The 18,908-nt window shown below is 39.0% G+C and overlaps 1 protein-coding gene across 2 annotated transcripts; it reads right to left on the bottom strand.

Annotated features, from left to right (window-relative positions):
• Positions 1-1,066: 1,066 nt before the first annotated feature.
• Positions 1,067-14,912, bottom strand: LOC136874452 (protein MANBAL). 2 transcript variants are annotated; one of them, XM_068227852.1, is made up of 3 exons: positions 14,861-14,912; positions 11,095-11,244; positions 1,067-1,394 (listed from the first exon to the last, which is right to left on the bottom strand). In XM_068227852.1, the coding sequence occupies exons 2-3, from the start codon at positions 11,224-11,226 to the stop codon at positions 1,281-1,283; spliced, it is 246 nt and encodes an 81-aa protein (XP_068083953.1). In that variant the 5' UTR covers positions 11,227-11,244; positions 14,861-14,912; the 3' UTR covers positions 1,067-1,280. The 2 variants fall into 2 exon arrangements, with proteins under 2 accessions (XP_068083953.1, XP_067004185.1); XM_067148084.2 differs by having other exon boundaries at positions 14,780-14,894.
• Between the last annotated feature and the right edge of the window lie 3,996 nt (positions 14,913-18,908).

Genomic DNA, 18,908 nt, shown 5'->3' with positions numbered 1-18,908 from the left:
GTAATGTCTCATCGTTACCCACAGTACACAATAATGGCAGATTCTTCTGGCGTCATTAAAGCCCAGATTTAAATCCTTTTGATTTCTTTTTATGGGGCTATTTGAAAGAAAAACTTTTCGCTTCAAGACCTCAAAGCCAAATAGAAATGCGTGCTTGGATTGTGCAGCTATGCAGTGAAATTCAGGAAGACCTGTGCTGAAAAGTCATCAGAAACATGTATAGGCCTACTTGTCTTGAAGAGGATGTCCGCCACAGTGGAGGCTACACTGAATATGTGATACAGTGAAATGTATTTCCAGGGTCCAAGCTGCCTGTGTTTAAAATTTCATTACTCTTCTATGAAAAATAAAGTTGTTATTCTAAAATTAAATGTGTCAACTATTCGTGCACCACCCTGTATAAAAGTTCATGTAATACCTTTCACCTTTCACAATGGTTGTCAAACACTTCTCTAAACATACAATGGTGAAAACCACATCAAAATTCGGTTGGTTATTGAGATTAGCCCTCATAAACACAGACAGACACCTACTGGGACTTCATTTTATAACATGCAGGTTCGTCACATCACCTTCCCACTAAAATATTTAATTTAATTGTACTTCCTGCAATGATAGGCTGCCTAAATCTGACAAAGTATACCGTAACACTTAAGTACTGAATACATGTTTAACCATGAAAAGTTTTCTGGATTTAATCCTTTTCATATGCAGTACTACAGAGGTAATTTCTGACAATTTGGACTGAGCCTTTAATGGCCAAGATGGCTAAATCACAGTATATATTCTTGGAAATGCCCACACTTTTGAAAAACTAAGAATTTTGATATGGTTTCTCTTGCTCTGATGAAAAGTCCTACAAACCTCATACAGGAGATGATGTATGATTCTTTAAAGTATGCTTTATTTCCCACCATAATTTGAAGTCATTCCAGCTCTATGTTTGGGTGTTTAGTTTCTTTATAAAATTTGTAATTAGGCAAGAAAGGGGTTTAGAAAAATAGGAAAGGGCCCATAAGAATAGAGCATGCAGTATTTCAATTATATTTATGGTAACCAAATCATGTGCAACAGCTTAACCATTTATTATCAAATTGATAAAATACTTCAGCTACACAACTTGCTCAGGATTTATAAATTTCAGTTTTGATTTTAAAAAAAACCATAAATGCCTCAAATCTTAAAAAAATAATACTGGCAAAGAGAGAAGAGTCAGTTTTCTCATATTTCAGAAAAACTTTAAAAGCTAACAGAATCATAGAAAAATTATCACAAATGAATTATCTACGTTTCTTCTTCTCTTGTTTCCGGGGTCGATGATGAATGTGTGGGCGACGAGGTGTAGCTTGAGGAGTGCTGTGGTCAGAACCCTCATCATCACTTGGTTCAAAATCCTGCAACATAAATTATTAATTCAAATGATTGAACCAATTTCTAACATTAATATAATAAAACATAAAAACTTAGAATTTCATGATCACTAAATGACATAATAGTAGTCTATGTTGGCGATATTAAGTTGTGTCATAATTATTACAAGCTGACCTATTTCAATCTTACAACCAGGATCGTCTTCAGAGCAACAACAATGAAACTTATCACTGGCATGGCATATGACTTGCATGGTTTGGTTTCTAAGAAATTTGATGGTAGTTTAGGCCAGTGGTCCTCAAAGTGGGGGGCACAGTGATAAAGGGGGGCGCCGGCTCTGACTGAAATTATTTATATTTCATATTCTGTAACAAATATTGCTATCCTCAGATTCTCACATCCATGAAACTAGGTAGGAAGCTCTCCACCGTCATTCAAGAATAATAAACTTGTACTTTTGCTGTCTTCTTTCACAAGAACTGACCAGTAGATCCTGCCAGCATGTATTCTGAGAAGAGGTGGGAGTAACAATTTCCCACACAGCACCCTTTCACCCGCCACTCACAGCGGTATCACCTTACCAAACACTTAACAACCACTAATGCCAATAAGCCTCTTGAGCATGACAATGTGACCGCCACTTCCTTATAAGAATATTCTTCTATATCTGCCATTGTTGACTCGATTTCAGCCAGGCCTTTGCAGTCAGTTCAAAGACATAAGTGAACAGGTGAATTCTAGTGTGTGTTTAGTGGAAGTGGTTAGCCTGATTTACAATAAACTGATATAAGTATCACCATACCCATGGATGAGTGGCTTATTAGCAGTGGTGAAAAGAGACCCCTTGGAAGTCACTTATTGAGCTTGCCCTCTTTTGAAAATATTCAGTCCTAATAAAGAACACGATTTGAATAATCAGAGTACATTATTCTTCCGCTTCCACTTCTCCTCCCACCAGCAGCATTAATTCTACACCAAAAAAGCAAAGTGCGTAAATATCAAGATGATTATCTGTCATTAGGTTTTACCAGCATTCTTTTGAATAATCAGGAATGACCTCAATGCATTCTTTGTTTGGAGATTTTAGCGAATGACAGTTTGAAGCCTGTGAAACTTAAGAGACACTTGCAGACAAAATATCCAGACTTTTGAAGTAAACCTATAGAATTTTTTAAGCGTTATGACCAACAAATAAAAGGACATGCCTGATTCCTTGGAAAGCACACAATATTTCCTTAAAAAAAAAGAGAGAGAGAGAGAGAGAAAGAAAAGAGAGGCGCTATGAGCATCCTTTGCGGTATCCTATTTAATTGCAAACTCCAAATCACCACATATCAATTCCAATAACTGCACATGCAGCCATTGTTTTTTATAAGCAAGTAGAGTGAGTAGTAATAGTTAACTTTCGACACCTTGGACTAATATAAATGCATGCATTTTTTAAATAAAAATTTGTTGAACTCTGATGTGCTCTAAGAATAGTAAATTGTGTGTTGTTGTTGTTATTGTAACTGGCAGTTGCAGTAATTAGACAGAAACAAATACTGCAGATCTTCTGATCCGTTTTTGTGTGAAGTAGCCTATGAGAAGTGCTTAAGAAAGGAAAGAAGAATAAGGGGGTGCGGGCTCTAGATATTTCATGTTGCAGAACGGGGGCGTGACAGAAAAAGTTTCAGAACCCTTGGTTTAGGCCATTCGGATTACTGTAGTCACATGCGTACTAACAGATATCTTCATGGGTCCTCTGACCACCATCCTTGCCAAAAGCATGTTGCGCAAGATTGGGTGAAACACATTAGTCTGAAATAATTATAACATGACCTAACATCCCCAACATACCATCATGTCTAACGAATGAGATAATGGGTTCGATCCCCACTGTCGGCACCCCCCGAACATGGTTTTCCGTGGTTTCCCATTTTCACACCAGGCAAATGCTGGGGCTATACCTTAATTAAGGACATGGCTGCTTTTTTCCACTCCTAGCCCTTTACTATTCCATTGTTGCCATAAGACTTATCGCAACATAAAGCAATGTGGGGAAAAAAAAAGGACACCTCTTGAATGTCTTCCCAATGAAACAAACTCTAACAGTATGCCTAGAGTAAAAGGGAACATTGAAACTGATGAGCAGACAGCCAGAAGGCGACAAATTAAAATGTCAATTAAATCAACAATGAAGTTTATAAATTGAAATTAAAATGTCTGCAGATGGTAATTATATATATTTTTTTTGCGATTTGCTTTACGTCGCACCGACACAGATAGGTCTTATGGCGACGATGGGACAGGAAAGGCCTAGGAGTGTGAAGGAAGCGGCCGTGGCCTAAATTTAGGTACAGCCCCAACATTTGCCTGGTGTGAAAATGGGAAACCATGGAAAACCACCTTCAGGGCTGCCGACAATGGGGTTCGAACCCACTATCTCCCAGATGCAAGCTCACAGCTGCGCGACCCTAACTGCACGGCCAACTTGCCTGGTCAGGTGGTAACTGAGGCCATATGATTATGATGATTATTATTACTATACCATACTGAAAGTAAGAAAGTGCTTTTAATACAGCATTCCATATTGACCTTGGTTCCAATGTGATGGAAGCAAGCTGTTTTTCCTTTATTTTTTGGATAGGATTACCTTGCACAAAAGTATTCATTTCTTTCATTCAGCGCATTATGCCACTATGAGGGGAAACTAATGCCGTTTTGGCTTGTAACAAATATCAAACTGACAAAGCATTTCCACTTATTTAATACTTTGCTTTATTTGCCCTGCATTTACATACGACTAATTCAGGTAAAAATTGACATCTCGTTACAACACATTTCTAACATTAAAGGGAAGTAGAATAGAAATTAATGAAAACTTGGAATGAGTGTCAGAGGAGAGATGTATTCATACCGATGTCCAGGAACCCACTGACCCACATCTAGAAGTACATTTACTTTTATAACCTAACTAGCTGTTACCCAAGGCTTCACAAAAACTCACCAAAAAATTGCATTTTATTTACCCCAGAACCTCTTCGTAAACCACGTTTGTGGCATTGCCTTTTGGGGCTACAATGACCAGGCTACTGGCAGAACTAAATCTGGAACATGCGATATGGAACTCTACATGTTAGAAACAGTTTTCTTTTAAGTAAAAAAAAAAAAAAAAAAATTCTTTATTTCTAAAGGAGATTCCAAATACCAATTACCACGTCTGTGACATGTTAAGTTTATGAGATATACTGTAGATATACTCATTTTAAAAACTGCCCCACTCCTTGGCTGAGTGGTCAGCGTTGAGGCCTTTGGTTCACAGGGTTCCGGGTTCGACTCCGGGCTGGGTTGGGGATTTTAATCGCGTATGATATCCAGCCGTAAAACAGAGTCAAATCCACATGTGCAAGATAGTTCGCACCCGCGACCCTACAGGTGTGGGAAAAGCGGTAGAAGAAGAAGAAGATACTCATTTTAAAAATTCACCTGCCTTTTATTCTTTTCACCCCCTTAAGTGGATTTTCAAAAAAAAAAAAAAGTGTGTTCATTTATTTTTAAAGGAGATTCCAAGTACCAGTTTTAACGTCTGTAACATCTTCAGTTTCTGAGATATATGTATCTTCATATAAAGAATTCCAACTCCTTCCTCACTTCTTTTCACCCCCTGCCCTCACCCCTTAAGTGGATTTTCTGAAAACAAAAATTTCTTTTATTTTTGAAGGAGATTCCAAATACCAGTTTTCATGTCTGTAACATGTTAGGTTTTTGTGATATATTGTATATAATCTCGCTCCTGCAAGAATACTGGAGCTGACGTTGCCATGGTTACGGCAGTTCATTTCTTTATCAGATTCCTAGAGCAGGGGTAGTGTGGTGTCAATATCTCTATAACAGTTGGTTTTAGGGCCCATATGGCTTACCAAGTTTTGTTCTTTGCGTCAAGGGGCCTAAATTGAGCTTTGTCTTGTCCTTTGATATTTCGCCTATACTAGCCTAGTATTTTTATATCTCCCCTTCGTGCCCCCACCCCCTCAAATTTTTGAAAATAAAGTACAGCCCATGTCCCTCAGGGATAATGAATATTTACATTTGTAAAATAATTTTTAGGATCGGTCCAGTCATTCCTGAGATTAGCCATTACATGGTACTGCACACCATTTTCCATTGCTGCAGTAGCTTACTTGCATTCCTATTGGCCAACGTAAAGTGGCATAAGACGTCATTCCCGTCAGTCATGATAATGAGATTCCGTTACCAACCCCGGTAGAATAAAAGCACAAGTAAATGGAACATGTGAAGGAAACAATGTACAATACAGAGCAGCGATAATGTTATATGAAACTTACCTACCTTAATGTAGTGTGGACAATCTCTGTCGGGAAGAAAGTACGGAAAGAACTTGTTGTAATTCATCTTCCCACAAGTTGCTATTCACCTTTTCACCACTAGCCCACATAGAATGCACTGATATTGCCTCCAGCCCCTACCCTAACCTATCCATACCAATAGTCTTGTCCAGCCCCTACGCTAACCAATCCAGACCAATGAAATTGTCCAGCCCCTACGCTAACCAATCCAGACCAATGATCTTGTCCAGCCCCTAACCTAACGAATCCAGACCAATGACCTTGTCCAGCCCCTAACCTAACCAATTCAGACCAATGATCTTGTCCAACCCCTAACCTAACTAATCCAGACCAATTGTCTTCTCCAGGTCCTACCCTAACCAGTCCAGACCAACGTTGTTTGCACAGGAAACTAGAGGCCTAAGGCTGCTTCGCGGCTCTAACCTTATGGCCGCAGACCCCCCTTTGCTTGCCCACTTATCATTTGTCTTGTCCAGGCCCTACCCTAATCTATCCAGTAATTCACCTTTCCACCACTAGCCCCTAGTTTCTAAGTAGACAGGTTGGCAGCCTTGTGCACCACCCAACTGTGTCCTCCGCACTTACTTCTATGAGGTGAAATTTTTTTAATGAGGGAGCACGTATTGATCTAATTCATTGTGTTATTTCTTTTTGAAAAAGGCTATTTGTTCGTGGCGTTCAATTCTAAAGATCTTTTGCCACTACTTGCACCATATGTTATGAACCTGTGTGTAATTGTAATGCCGGAAGTGTAAAGTGTTAAATGTGAGGAAAGGAACGTTAAGGACGACACAAACACCCAGTCCCCAGGCCAGGGATATTAATCATTTACGATTAAAAACCCTTGACCCGGCCGGGAATCAAACCCGCGGCCGCTGGGTGACAGGCGGACGGACGCGTTGCCTCTTACACCATGGGGCCGGACAATTAATTGTGTTACATTTTGACATGTTTTGTCTTGACATCGTTAGCAAATAAATTATTTAAAATTAACAGAGACATTAAATCCTATACATAATACATTACAATTTTTAAAAACATTTATGTGACTATTATTTTCTTGTGGTTTGCAATGACTCTACTTCTTCTTCTTCTTTTAGTTTAAAAAGTTGTTACATTCGTCACAACTGTCATAAATATTATGCTGAAATCCCTTTTTAATGTTTAAAAGGATTTTATAGTGCGAGCTACTATTGCTTAATCAATATCTTAAGGGACATTGTAGTAGCCGAGGACACTCCTCTCAATTTGCTCCTTATCTTCTGATACGATGTTATCAGTTATGGAGTCGAAAAAGAGAAGAAAAGAAAAATAGAGAATAGTTTATTCTCAATTAAAGAAACCTTGTTAGTGTGTGTGGAATTTGAAATAAGTCAAGTACTCACCTCCCTGCTAGTCTCATTAGCTCTTGTGTAGCGGGCTGATGCTTGACTGTTTGTGTCAAGCAGCTGGTGAGTTGGACGTGTGAAGAGGGGAATGAAGAGAGCAATAGGGGTAGTGTTATGGTAGGCGGAGCTTCTATCTAGAGGGGAGTTAAAATACATTTTAGTGTCTTTATCGTTACTTTTTTATTTGAAGTTATTTTAAAGCTTTCGTCTAAAAGTATGTTTATATTCTCTGTGATTTTGTTTATATTGTAATTGGGATTTTGTTTTTGATCTTTTTCTATATAAATTTACTAAAATATTCATCAGGCTACCTTTCCATATAGTTCACAACATTGCAAGATCCTGTTGTTGAATTGAGTTGTGCGTTTTCAATGCTATTACAAAATTCTAATGTATTTTTAATGGAAGTTTCTGCTTGAAGGACATAGTGTTTTTTAAGAAAGTTTTGGATTAATTGCGCCAATTTATAGGTAGGGCTGGGTCTAAAATTAATTATTGGTTTCATGGGTGTGTTTTCTTTATGGATTTCAGGGAGTGCCCTTGCTGTTGGAAGCTTGGGGTTCATATTTGTTAATTTACTGGAATCTTGTTCGCTGAGTATAAATGAAGTGTTCTTAAGTATGTTTCAGATTTTTCTGTATTCTATGGGTGTGGTCTTTTCTTATTGTTCTGTAATTTCCTTCTTGAAAAAATTTGTGGTTTTGCTAACATATTCTTCCTTGTCCAAGATAACAGTAGTATTTCCTTTGTCCGCTTGTGTAAATATGAGATTGTTAGTTCTTTCTCTTTTAGTTGTTTGAATTGTTGGCATCAGGTAGAGTTACTGTTTGGTTTATTTTTCTGGTTGTTTGTTAGTTTGATTAATCTTTTTTTTTTTTTTTGGTCTCATATTTAATTTCTTCCTGCTGTTGTGTGGGGTATTTACTGATGGTGTGTTCCATTTTGGTGACTAGGGTATTTAATTCTTCGTATCTGGAGTGTGGATCCCAATTAAATTTGGGATTATAAATTATGATAACTCTCATTAACATGTGATCAGGTCTGGGTGACATAATAACTGCTATTTTCTGAATTGCTGATAGAATTTCCTCTTTTGAAATGATGTACTGATATGCATCATCTAGAGTTTCCATTCATGCTCCTATATATACAAGGGCCATTCAATATATAAGGCAAAATTTTATTTTTCGGCCAATATCGGTTTTAAAAAATTGGAATTTTGTTTGGGACATCTTTGAATATTCCCGCTTCTAGATGTTGATTTCCATAGGGAACATGAAATATTTGTCCTGAATGAGTAAATTTATAATACCAAATAATGGTCCGTTATTGGACATTATAAATTTTCCAGCTAACTCATTCTTGGTTGCCTGCGTTTTGCCCTCGTGTGCTAAGTTGGGCTCATGAGTTGGTACTTAGCACACCTACCAAGACGCAAGGCTAGTGCATACCGTGGAGGCCACTGCGTAGGCTACTTGAAGCCACCAGCAGTGCTATATCATCTGATGGCCAGGCAGGCATCAATTTTTGGAAATGAGACATAGTCTCTCATAGTGCATTGGCACTGCTGGTGGCTTCAAGTAGCCTACGCAGTGGCCTCCACGGTATGCACTAGCCTTGCGTCTTGGTAGGTGTGCTAAGTATCAACTGATGAGCCCAACTTAGCACACGAGGGCAAAACGCAGGCTACCAAGAATGAGTTAGCAGGAAAATTTATAATGTCCAATAACGGACCATTATATTGGTATTATTATTCCCACTTCGTCTCACAGAGTTTCATTAATTTCCGATAGGTGGCAGCGCTATAACTAGCAGGGGCGGCCGTACCTTATGTGCTGAAGTGCTGCAGCACATTGCCTATTTGAAAAGCAATTGCTCAAAGCAAACAGGAAAACAAAATACTGTAGAGCTGTTCCCGCCAGGTCTTTTAATACCAAAGAGGATAGAATACTACCAACTTGCCTATTCCATAGCCACATTTGTAAATCGATTAACTATAAAAATTGTACTTTTTATGTTGTCAAAATAAGGACATGATATTGTGATTTTCTTTAATTCAAAATGTCTAGTTTTTTAAATGTCGCTATTAAAACATAATATGTAATTTTGCATTACGACGTTCCTGGTCTTATTTCAATGATGTTGGTAACATTGTGAAGTTCTGTTTTTGAGCGCTCACACCAAGTGTTTGAGTTTGTGAATATTTTGCCATTGCAGGTGTTATTGTGTGTTTAATATAGTTTTATAGTTTTTTATGAGGAATGTGTATATGTGTTCGGGTTGTTTGCGTGTTTGTTCAGTGTGGAAAACTCAGTGGAGAGCCTCTTGAAAAACGCATACCGGTATGTTTCTAAATATTTTTATTTTTTGGAGGGGGGGATGGGTTACAGCACACAACTGATATTCTGCACCATCCACCACTGATAACTAGCCTTCAAATGGCGCCTGTAATGGAGGTGCGTACCAAACACAAAGCAGTTATTTCTTTTGGCGGAAAACCAGGGCATCGCAGATATTCATAGGCGCTTGCAGAATGTCTACGGAGACCTGGCAGTAGACAAAATCATGGTGAGCCTTCTCCACGACAACGCAGGACCTCACATAAGTCTGCGCACCTGACAGGAACTCTCAAAAACTTCAGTGGACTGTTCTTCCTCATCCAACCTTCAGCCCGGATCTCGCGACTTCTAACATCCATGTCTGGCCCAATGAAGGATGCACTCTATGGGAAGCACTATGTGGATGATGGGGACGTTATCGATGCAGCATGACGTTGGCTCTGACATTGATCAGTCGAGTGGTAGGCATGCACTCACATTACGATGGTGTAAGGCCGTAGCATTGAACGGAGATTATTTTTAAAAATAGGGTATTATAGCAAAAGGATTGGGGAAGAACATGGTGTATTTGAATCCTCAATAAAACCGATCTGATTTTAGAAAAAAATGTGTTGCATTATATACTGAACTCCCTTCGTATGTTTTTTTTTCAGCTAATCCCTGTTATTTCTGGGGTTGCTGGAGCCACCAAGGCTTATTTTGATTTTGGTCAAGGTTTTAAACCTGAATACCCTTCCTGACACCACATAATTTTTGAGATGAAAATCTCAACAAAGGATCGACTGCGATTAGAACCTCAGCCTTCTGGATGAGAAGCCCGCAGCTAACGCAATGAGCTACATGCCCACTCATGTTCTCATCTCTATATGACTTTATTAAATACATCACTCATAGTATGCACCTGATTTGTACACAAATGTTCAATGATTATTGCTTTAAGGGGCCTAATTCTGTGGTCATTAGTCCAATAATTAATGTGCCACCTGGTTTTGCAATCAATGGAATAACCTACCGGTGGTTAAAGCGTCAAGTCTTTATGACCCGACTCCGTGGTTAGCTGGTTTGAGTCTCATTGGTGGAAAATGTTGGCCGGCAGAGTAGCAGAGATGGCGGTATACAATTTCTAAACATTATATTACATGCCAAAAGCGTGGGTTCAATTCCAAATCTCTCTGCAGTGTTCATATAGTGTGAGGGCATATGATACTGTTCATGGTGATTCTTCCTTCAGATGGAATCGTTAAGCCTTGAACAGACCCCTCGGTGTTATTCAACAGGAGTAGGTTATGTTTCGACACTCCATTTCACCCTCTCCCTACTTCACCACCTCCAGAACCACACACCCAGGCAAATAGGTCATCCATGGTCATCAACTAGAAAGACCCACACCAGGGCTCTCTGGAGTCCATATGCAAACAAACAAATAAACCTACTTTTTATAAAATTCGTAGTTGAGAACAAAGTTCTAGATGAATGAGCGAGGTTTGGGACTAGTGGCTGCGGACTTCATATAATATCGCAGAAATTTACAAGAGAGGAAAATAACCACACTATGCAACTGTTATACAGCAGAGCACAGGATATAACACACTTAGCAATTAAAAGTGCCCTCAAATTTCTTTAACACTGGAACAGAAGACAGATTACCTTATTGCAACTTAAATTAGAATCACTCATTCTATCTGGAACAACTACAGCAGCTGCAATGCATATCAACTGGAATATTGCTCCGAAGTACAAGCCGCATCGCAGTATGGAATCAACAAAGTCTTCACTCATGTTGGAAACTATGAAACCCTGAAAGAGCAAAATTAAGGCTATAAGCCTGAAGTTTTAAAACTACACAGATGAAACCTAGAAAAAGAATCCAGACATTACTAAGAAACCTACAACCATATTCATCTCTCCGATCTAAAGCTACTATTTTTGTTATATTTTACTTAAAATGCATATAAGGTATGTCAATAATGTTGATCAATAATTAGAAATTCAGAATAAATACCGTTTAATTAATTCAAACTAGTTTCTACCAAACTGAGAGTTTATATTTTTGTATGAGGAATTATATTCCTACCAACCACAAAGCTTATTTCCTTTGATACAAGGCAGGTTCAACACCTGGAACATTGAACTACAGATTGATTTCCTTGAAAACATCCTGCACAAGAATTGGCTACGTATGTCAAACGGGAGGTGCCCACTCTCCCACCCCACTGGCAAGTCCAGTCTTCATTGTACGGTTGTGCTGCGAAGATCTGTCTGCCATTGTTTATGAAGTGGTAGCGAGAGTGGTTAGTTTAATTTATGGCTTCCAGACTTTCGAGGCTATGAAAATTAAATGGACAGCTTCTTTGCAGATAACATGCCTATTGACAAATTTTTACCTACCAAAAGGGGTAGAAGTTTCTGACCTTCTGTGTCTTACACTAATTTTCTGTGTGACAAATCACAACATATACCGGTATTTACAATGTTATGTTAAAAAAAAAAAAATTAGATTTCCATAGCTATATACAAACTGCTGAACAAAATTCAGCTAAACATGGTACCCCATTTGAGTTAGAAAAATATTACTGCAAAATAGGCTGCATGTAATTTTAATATATATGTCTGTTGGGTATTCAGCCTGAAGGCTGGTTTGATCCTCCACAGCTATGCCAAAAGCTGTTACAGATGGCCTAGGCATCATTGAAGAGGCGTACTAGGGAAATGAGGAGTGAGGTAGTTTCCCATTGCTTTCCTCACTGAGCCAGAAGTTGCTCACATATCAGTCTGCCAAGCCCACTGAAATGCACGCACCAACTGACCCTGTGAGTGATATTTTCATACCATTCATAACAGGGACTGGCTGCATGAGGAATGGTATTATAGTTAAGTAGTTTAGGGGAAAGAAAATAAAAAATCTCAGGTATCTCCATTAATATTAAAGCTACTGCAAAACTGACATGACAAAAGAAGTACAAAACATTTATTCCTACCAAGAGAACCTGTCGGTGACAAGTAGCGACAGCTAGTAAGATATATTATTTACTCTCATTTTACAAATTTTTTTACTAATTTCACTTGATACCAAATGGACTAACTAAATACTACAAATGTGGGTTTCTCTTGGATTTTCTTGCTTCTATCAGTGGTAATGGAGATTGTTATTATGCAACATTTGGTTAGAGAATAATTCAGGAGTAAGACAAGAACAGTCTATGTTCCCACTCCTTACGTGCACAACCATTTCTGCTTTCAACTTACACTCCCAGGACATAAGACGTAGGACGTTTACAAGAAAACTAAGTTATAGGAAAGTTACTGTACTCTCATTAGTTCTGTTATCAATGATTTTCTTCAAATTGAGCTGAATAGTTCATAGATTTATGAAATATTAAAGCTATTATAAGTTAATGGTTCAATTTTAGAATTAGGCTTATATCTGAATGTACCTAAAACCATGAACCGATATTTTGCTAACATCTAGTCACCACCATTTGTGGGACATAATCTGTAACTAATGGTTTTAAACATTTTAATTGCTTCCTTGAATTCAAGGCAGTCTCTCGACAAAGCTTACCAAGGAAATACAAAATGAATAACATGTACACAAACAAACGATAAGTCATCTAAAATAAAAAGAGAACAATCGATATAGGAAAATAAAAGGGTGAAGAATGAAAACGGTAAAAGGGTAATAATTATGACAGATACATAGACCTCTACAATATTACATAGAAGAAATAACCTACAGAGAAAACTTCAGAAGCTTTTGGATGGACTGAAAATATTCCAGTGATACCATGAAATGAATTATTAAAGCATGTTTATTTAAGGCTCCACAAGTACTAACTAAAAGACTAACACTCAAGTTAAGTGATAAGCTTAGCGTAGGCCTACGACTTGACCTGATGATGACGATGCTGCTGCTTGTTTTTTAAAGGGGCCTAACATCCAGGTTATCGGCCCCTAATACTACAAAATGAGACAAAATGGAATGACAAATTAAAAGTCCAAAATCCTCCACTGACTAGAATTCAAAACGTGAAGACGAAGAATGAATGGATGGATATGAATTTAAAACAATCAGTGGATCCGTTTTTTTTTTTTGCTACTTGCTTTACGTCGCACCGACACAGATATGTCTTATGGCGACGATGGGATAGGAAAGGCCTAGGAAGTGGAAGGAAGCGGCTGTGGCCTTAATTAAGGTAGAGCCCCGGCATTTGCCTGGTGTGAAAATGGGAAACCACGGAAAACCATCTCAGGGCTGCCGACAGTGGGGCTCGAACCCACTATCTCCCGATTACTGGATACTGGCCGCACTTAAGCGACTGCAGCTATCGAGCTCGGTATCAGTGGATCAGACACGCAATGTCTCGCATTCACAGAAACTGGCGTGAAACAATAGTATTACTGAGTGGGATAGGAAAGGCCTAGGAAGTGGAAGGAAGCGGCTGTGGCCTTAATTAAGGTACAGCCCCGGCATTTGCCTGGTGTGAAAATGGAAACCACAGAAAACCATCTTCAGGGCTGCCGACAGTGGGGCTCGAACCCACTATCTCCCGATTACTGGATACTGGCCGCATTTAAGCGACTGCAGCTATCGAGCTCGGTATCAGTGGATCCGACATGCAATGTCTCGCATTCACAGAAACTGACGTGAAATAATAGTATTACTGATCAAGGGACTGCGTCTATAGCACAAACTGAATCGATGATGCTCTTAGTCCAAAGGAGTCCAAAATCCCAAGTCATCGGCCCCTCATAATGGTACATGTCGCTAGGAAAGTAGAACCATGGTATTTGTCATGCTGCGGTAGGTACTAATCAAAAGTAGCGTAGACTCGCGGTATTCCACACATTATGGTACTACTCACAGGTAATGAAAATCGCACATGTAATACAGATCTACGAGGTTTCGCACACTGCGGCGCCATTTACAGGCAACGCAAACCTATGATGCACTTGACCTGAGTGTTAGTATCAAACAAAAAATTATTAAAGAATTAAAAACAGTCATGAAGTTTTTTGTTTGCAACCATAAAACAATCTAGAATATAACTGAATGGTCTGCACAACTATTTATTAAGAAAATACGTGTATTCATATAGGTAACCACAAATACACTCTTGGTCAAAGAAAAGATTCGTGTTTCTCCGCCTTACTTAGAATCCACCACTTTCCACTCTCATTATGTTGACTATAATCAGGTTTTACCGGCTATTCATCCAATATACATGTGAACACTTATAAATGATTCGGAAAATCAATAAATGTGGGTACAAATTAAACAATCAAAACGTTACTACTCTTTGTAATGAAATGTAATGGAATCTATCATGCATACTTGTTCCCAGCGAAGTTTTAAGTATTCAATTGCACGAGTGATTGAACCATACAAAAAAACAACACCAGTAGTGACACTCACGACTTTGGCACTGACAGCTGAGGCCGACAGTGACCGCGGCTGGTGACAGCATCTGTAACAAAAGAAGACGCAAGGTTAGTACCAACGTTGCTCAATACTCACCAAAGCCTGACAAAATGAATTTCCCCCAACGAGCTAGAAAGAAGACTACCCATAGTCCCATACCATGGGCGCCCATATGACAGTTTCTAGAGGGGGGCCAGACCTGGGGGGTATGTAGTTTAATATTTTGGAAGATAAATGGTGATTTGTATTCTGCGGTATAATAACCCACGGTATCCGCTGCCTGTTGGTGGTGGACGGTACTACCAATTTTACGTAATACTGACTTTTAAATCATTTTCTTGAAAGGAAAACACGTGACTACACTAGATTTTTGCCTTTCCCTGACAGCTAGAGGGGGGCCGCGGCCCCACCTTGCCCCCGGGTATGGACGCCCTTGTCCCATACAGTAACTATACAAAGAGAATGAGTGGTAACTATAGTCCAGGCATGACGAATATATTCGTCATGGTCCAGGCATGGAACGAGGGGCGCCGGGTTTTGAAAATTAGTGGGGGTGATCTAATTCACAGTCCAACCCAAGGTTGTTAGAGTAAGGCGGAGCGCACACTAATTGGACAAGGGGCACGACACATGGGATGCGACAAAAAGGATATGTTCCAAGTGGATGCAGCACGTGCAACCAAGAGGAGGCCCACACACTTATCGGTCAAGGGCATGGACTGTTCGATGTGTCAGCGGGCATGTCCCGTCGAGGTATCGCCTGTTGCATTTCGTAGGACGTGTCCCATCACTTCGCGCGTGAGTTTGGTGTAGTGATTTAAATACAGTATGTGCAGCTCAATAGGGGCAACTACTATAAATGTTATAGTGGAAGTGGAGAAACATGAAGTGCTGTATAATTACAGATTAAAGGATTTTTCAAATAGGTCCATATGTGAACATATCTGGCGAGAAATAGGCGAAGCATTCAGCATGAGTGTACCATATGAAGTAACTCTTGAAACGTCTCCCAGTTCATTCTATAAAATATATGAAATTGTGAAGGATCTTCATTTTCTTTTCTTAGCCAACACGAAAGCACCATTCTCTTGGCAGTCCACGTTATACGAGTTGACCCAAAATCTCCCTTTTCCCCTAGTCACCCGTTTTCTTCGTAATTCCTGAAGTACTGTAACAACAAGCCTTCCAAATCACTAGAGGACATCTTAACTAATGACCAACAGGTGCATTTTTTTTTTATTTTTTTTTTTTTTTATGCCATTTGCTTTACGTCGCACATACACAGATAGGTCTTATGGCGACGATAGGTGTGCATGTACGTGGCCCATGGGGCACGGCACAGGACAAGTTACTTTAGTCGTCTCTCCTGCCTCATGCCGCATGTCCAAGAAGTGTGCGCTCTGACGGTTCTAGGACATTTCGTACTACGGACATTTCGTGCCTCTGGACATTTCGTACCACTTGACCGGCTGATTACCTGCCAAGTGTCAGTTAATGTCTTTAAAATATTTAGGAGAGGCCATTCCGTACCTCTTGAAAGAGTGGGAATTATTGCGAAGTAAAAACGAATTCCTAATGAACGTATTAATTTGTATATCCATTATCCACTACTGGTACAGAAGCCTGTCCCTTACTAAATATTTAACTCTTTTTGGTGTCCACTATTGATACATTTTCAGCTTCAAGAATAAATTTGATTTAAATATTTATTCCATTGTGCAGTTGTGATTAAAAACCAAGAAATGAATAAAGAATGGTTCTGTCTATAAGAACACTTATCTTTTCAAGTTATATAATATACAAATAAGAGCACAGTAAAAAAAGACTTTAAAAATAGAGTGTGTTCAAACGGTTGTTCCAGCCCTCGACAGAATTTGCTGTCCTATGACGCCTTAGGTGGCAGTTTGACATTTCAATCCGGGTTCTCCAGCCAATTCTCAACGAAGTAATGTAAAAACAGACTTAACTTGGCAGATTCTGGGGGCTTCAGAGTGAATCTCCTTCCAGTCATCTTGGACATCCCCTGGTTTTAAGAAAGCCAGGGCTGCACAAATTCGGATGTGGAGACGTATTGTCGTTTTCACAGTACTCATTTGAGAGCTCTGTTGCATCAAAGACATATTTTCATATGAAGAAAACATCCATTTAACCGTGCTGACTCGCAGCCATGGTCGCCATTTCATAATCCACGTTCACCGTTTCTGATTCCAGTCTGGAATAGCTTGACGGATTAATTGAAACAATCGAATGTAGGTTTCTTTCTTCCTGTTGGGCAACAGGGCAAAAACAACGGGATTGACGTTAGTTTTTTCATCCGCACTCCCAAAATTCGCATGAACGCTGTATGTCTGTGAAAACGATATACTAGAGCACTTGAAGGTAGCATCCAGCTTATAAATTAGCTTTACGCCCCACTAACAGTTGTTAAAACATTTAAACCCTCTTTGCCCCTGTCACTATTGAAAACTATAATTCTGTCCTCTTCTCCATCGTCGGCCAGCAGAACATAACATCCGTCTGCCATCTTTAGGATTTCTTCATAGAAAACCACGTATTTGAAATTTTTCGGCTCTCTGGTGTTCCCATGCGCATTATATCTCTGCCGACGTAAGATTCTTGTAATAGACTGCTGAGTGGGCATTTTCGCAACGAAGTCGTACACTGTAATTAATAATAATAATAATAATAATAATAATAATAATAATAATAATAATAATAATAATAATGTCCGGCTCCATGGCTAAATGGTTAGCGTGCTGGCCTTTGGCCACAGGGGTCCCGGGTTCGATTCCCGGCAGGGTCGGGAATTTTAACCTTAATTGGTTAATTTCGCTGGCACGGGGGCTGGGTGTGTGTCGTCTTCATCATCATTTCATCCTCATCAAGACGCGCAGGTCTCCTACGGGAGTCAAATCAAAAGACCTGCACCTGGCGAGCCGAACATGTCTTCGGACACTCTCGGCACTAAAAGCCATACGCCATTTCATTTCAATAATAACAATAATAATAACAATAATCTATATATAAAATAGCATGTCCTGACTGACTAACTGATTCATCATCGCCGAGCCAAAACTACTGGACATAAAGAAATTACATTTTTGGGCTACATTTATATTAGGGTGTAGGTGTTCACTAAGGGAGGATTTTTGAATATTCCTTCGCTACGGGAGATGCATTTTTAAAACGAGGGTATATATCTCAAAGATTTAAAAGTTTACAGACGTAAAAATTGGTATTTGGGATCTGCTTTAAAAATAAAGAAAGACGTATTTCTTTTTGTTTTCAGAAAATCCCATTAAGGGGGGTGAAAAGGAGGAAAAGGGGTTGAACACCTTTTATGAGGAGACTTATATCCCAAAAACTGAAGATATTACAGGCATGACAATTGGTAGGCCCTATTTGGAATCTCCTTTGAAAATAAAGAAACACGCATTTTTGTGTTTTTGGATAATCCGAAGAATACGGGGTGAACAGGAGTGACAAACGGGGTGAATTTAAAAAGACTATATATTCAAATTATCTCAGACATAACATATTACAGATTTGAAAACTGATATTTGGAATTTCTTGTAAAGAATCATCATTTTTTCGGAAAATCCACTTAAGGCGAACTGAAAAAGGGGGGTGAAATTTTATAATTAGCATATCTACAGTATGTCTCAAAACCTAAAAATGTTTCAGACGTGAAAATTGGTATTTGGAATCTCCTTTAAAAATAAGGACACACGTATCCCTTTGTTTTAAAAAACCCTTAACGGGGGTGGGGGGGGTGGGGGAGGGTTCAAGACTTGAAAAATTAGTATAATTATTTGTATGAGAATATATATACCAAAAATCTAAAGATGTTACAAACGTGAAAACTAGTATTTGGAATCTCCTTTAAAAATAAAGAAACACGCATTTTTTTGGGGGGGGGGATCAACTTGGTAGGGGGCGGGAAATGAAAACGCAGATGAATTCCTTTCACGAGGACACACACATCTCAAAAACTGAAGATTTTACAGTCGTGATAATTCGCATTTAGAAGCTCTTTTAATGA

Source organism: Anabrus simplex, chromosome 1 (genome assembly GCF_040414725.1).
Source record: "Anabrus simplex isolate iqAnaSimp1 chromosome 1, ASM4041472v1, whole genome shotgun sequence".
In the NCBI taxonomy this organism is placed as follows: Eukaryota; Metazoa; Arthropoda; class Insecta; order Orthoptera; family Tettigoniidae; genus Anabrus; species Anabrus simplex.
This window is presented reverse-complemented; position numbering and strand designations above follow the sequence as displayed.

Bases quoted from the DNA above. Each gene is read 5' to 3' on its own strand.
- LOC136874452 (XM_068227852.1), bottom strand. From the start codon at position 11,226: ATGAGTGAAGACTTTGTTGATTCCATACTGCGATGCGGCTTGTACTTC. The intron at 1,395-11,094 runs GTAATCTGTCTT...TTTATGTTGCAG, and splicing joins CTAATTTAAGTTGCAATAAG to GATTTTGAACCAAGTGATGA.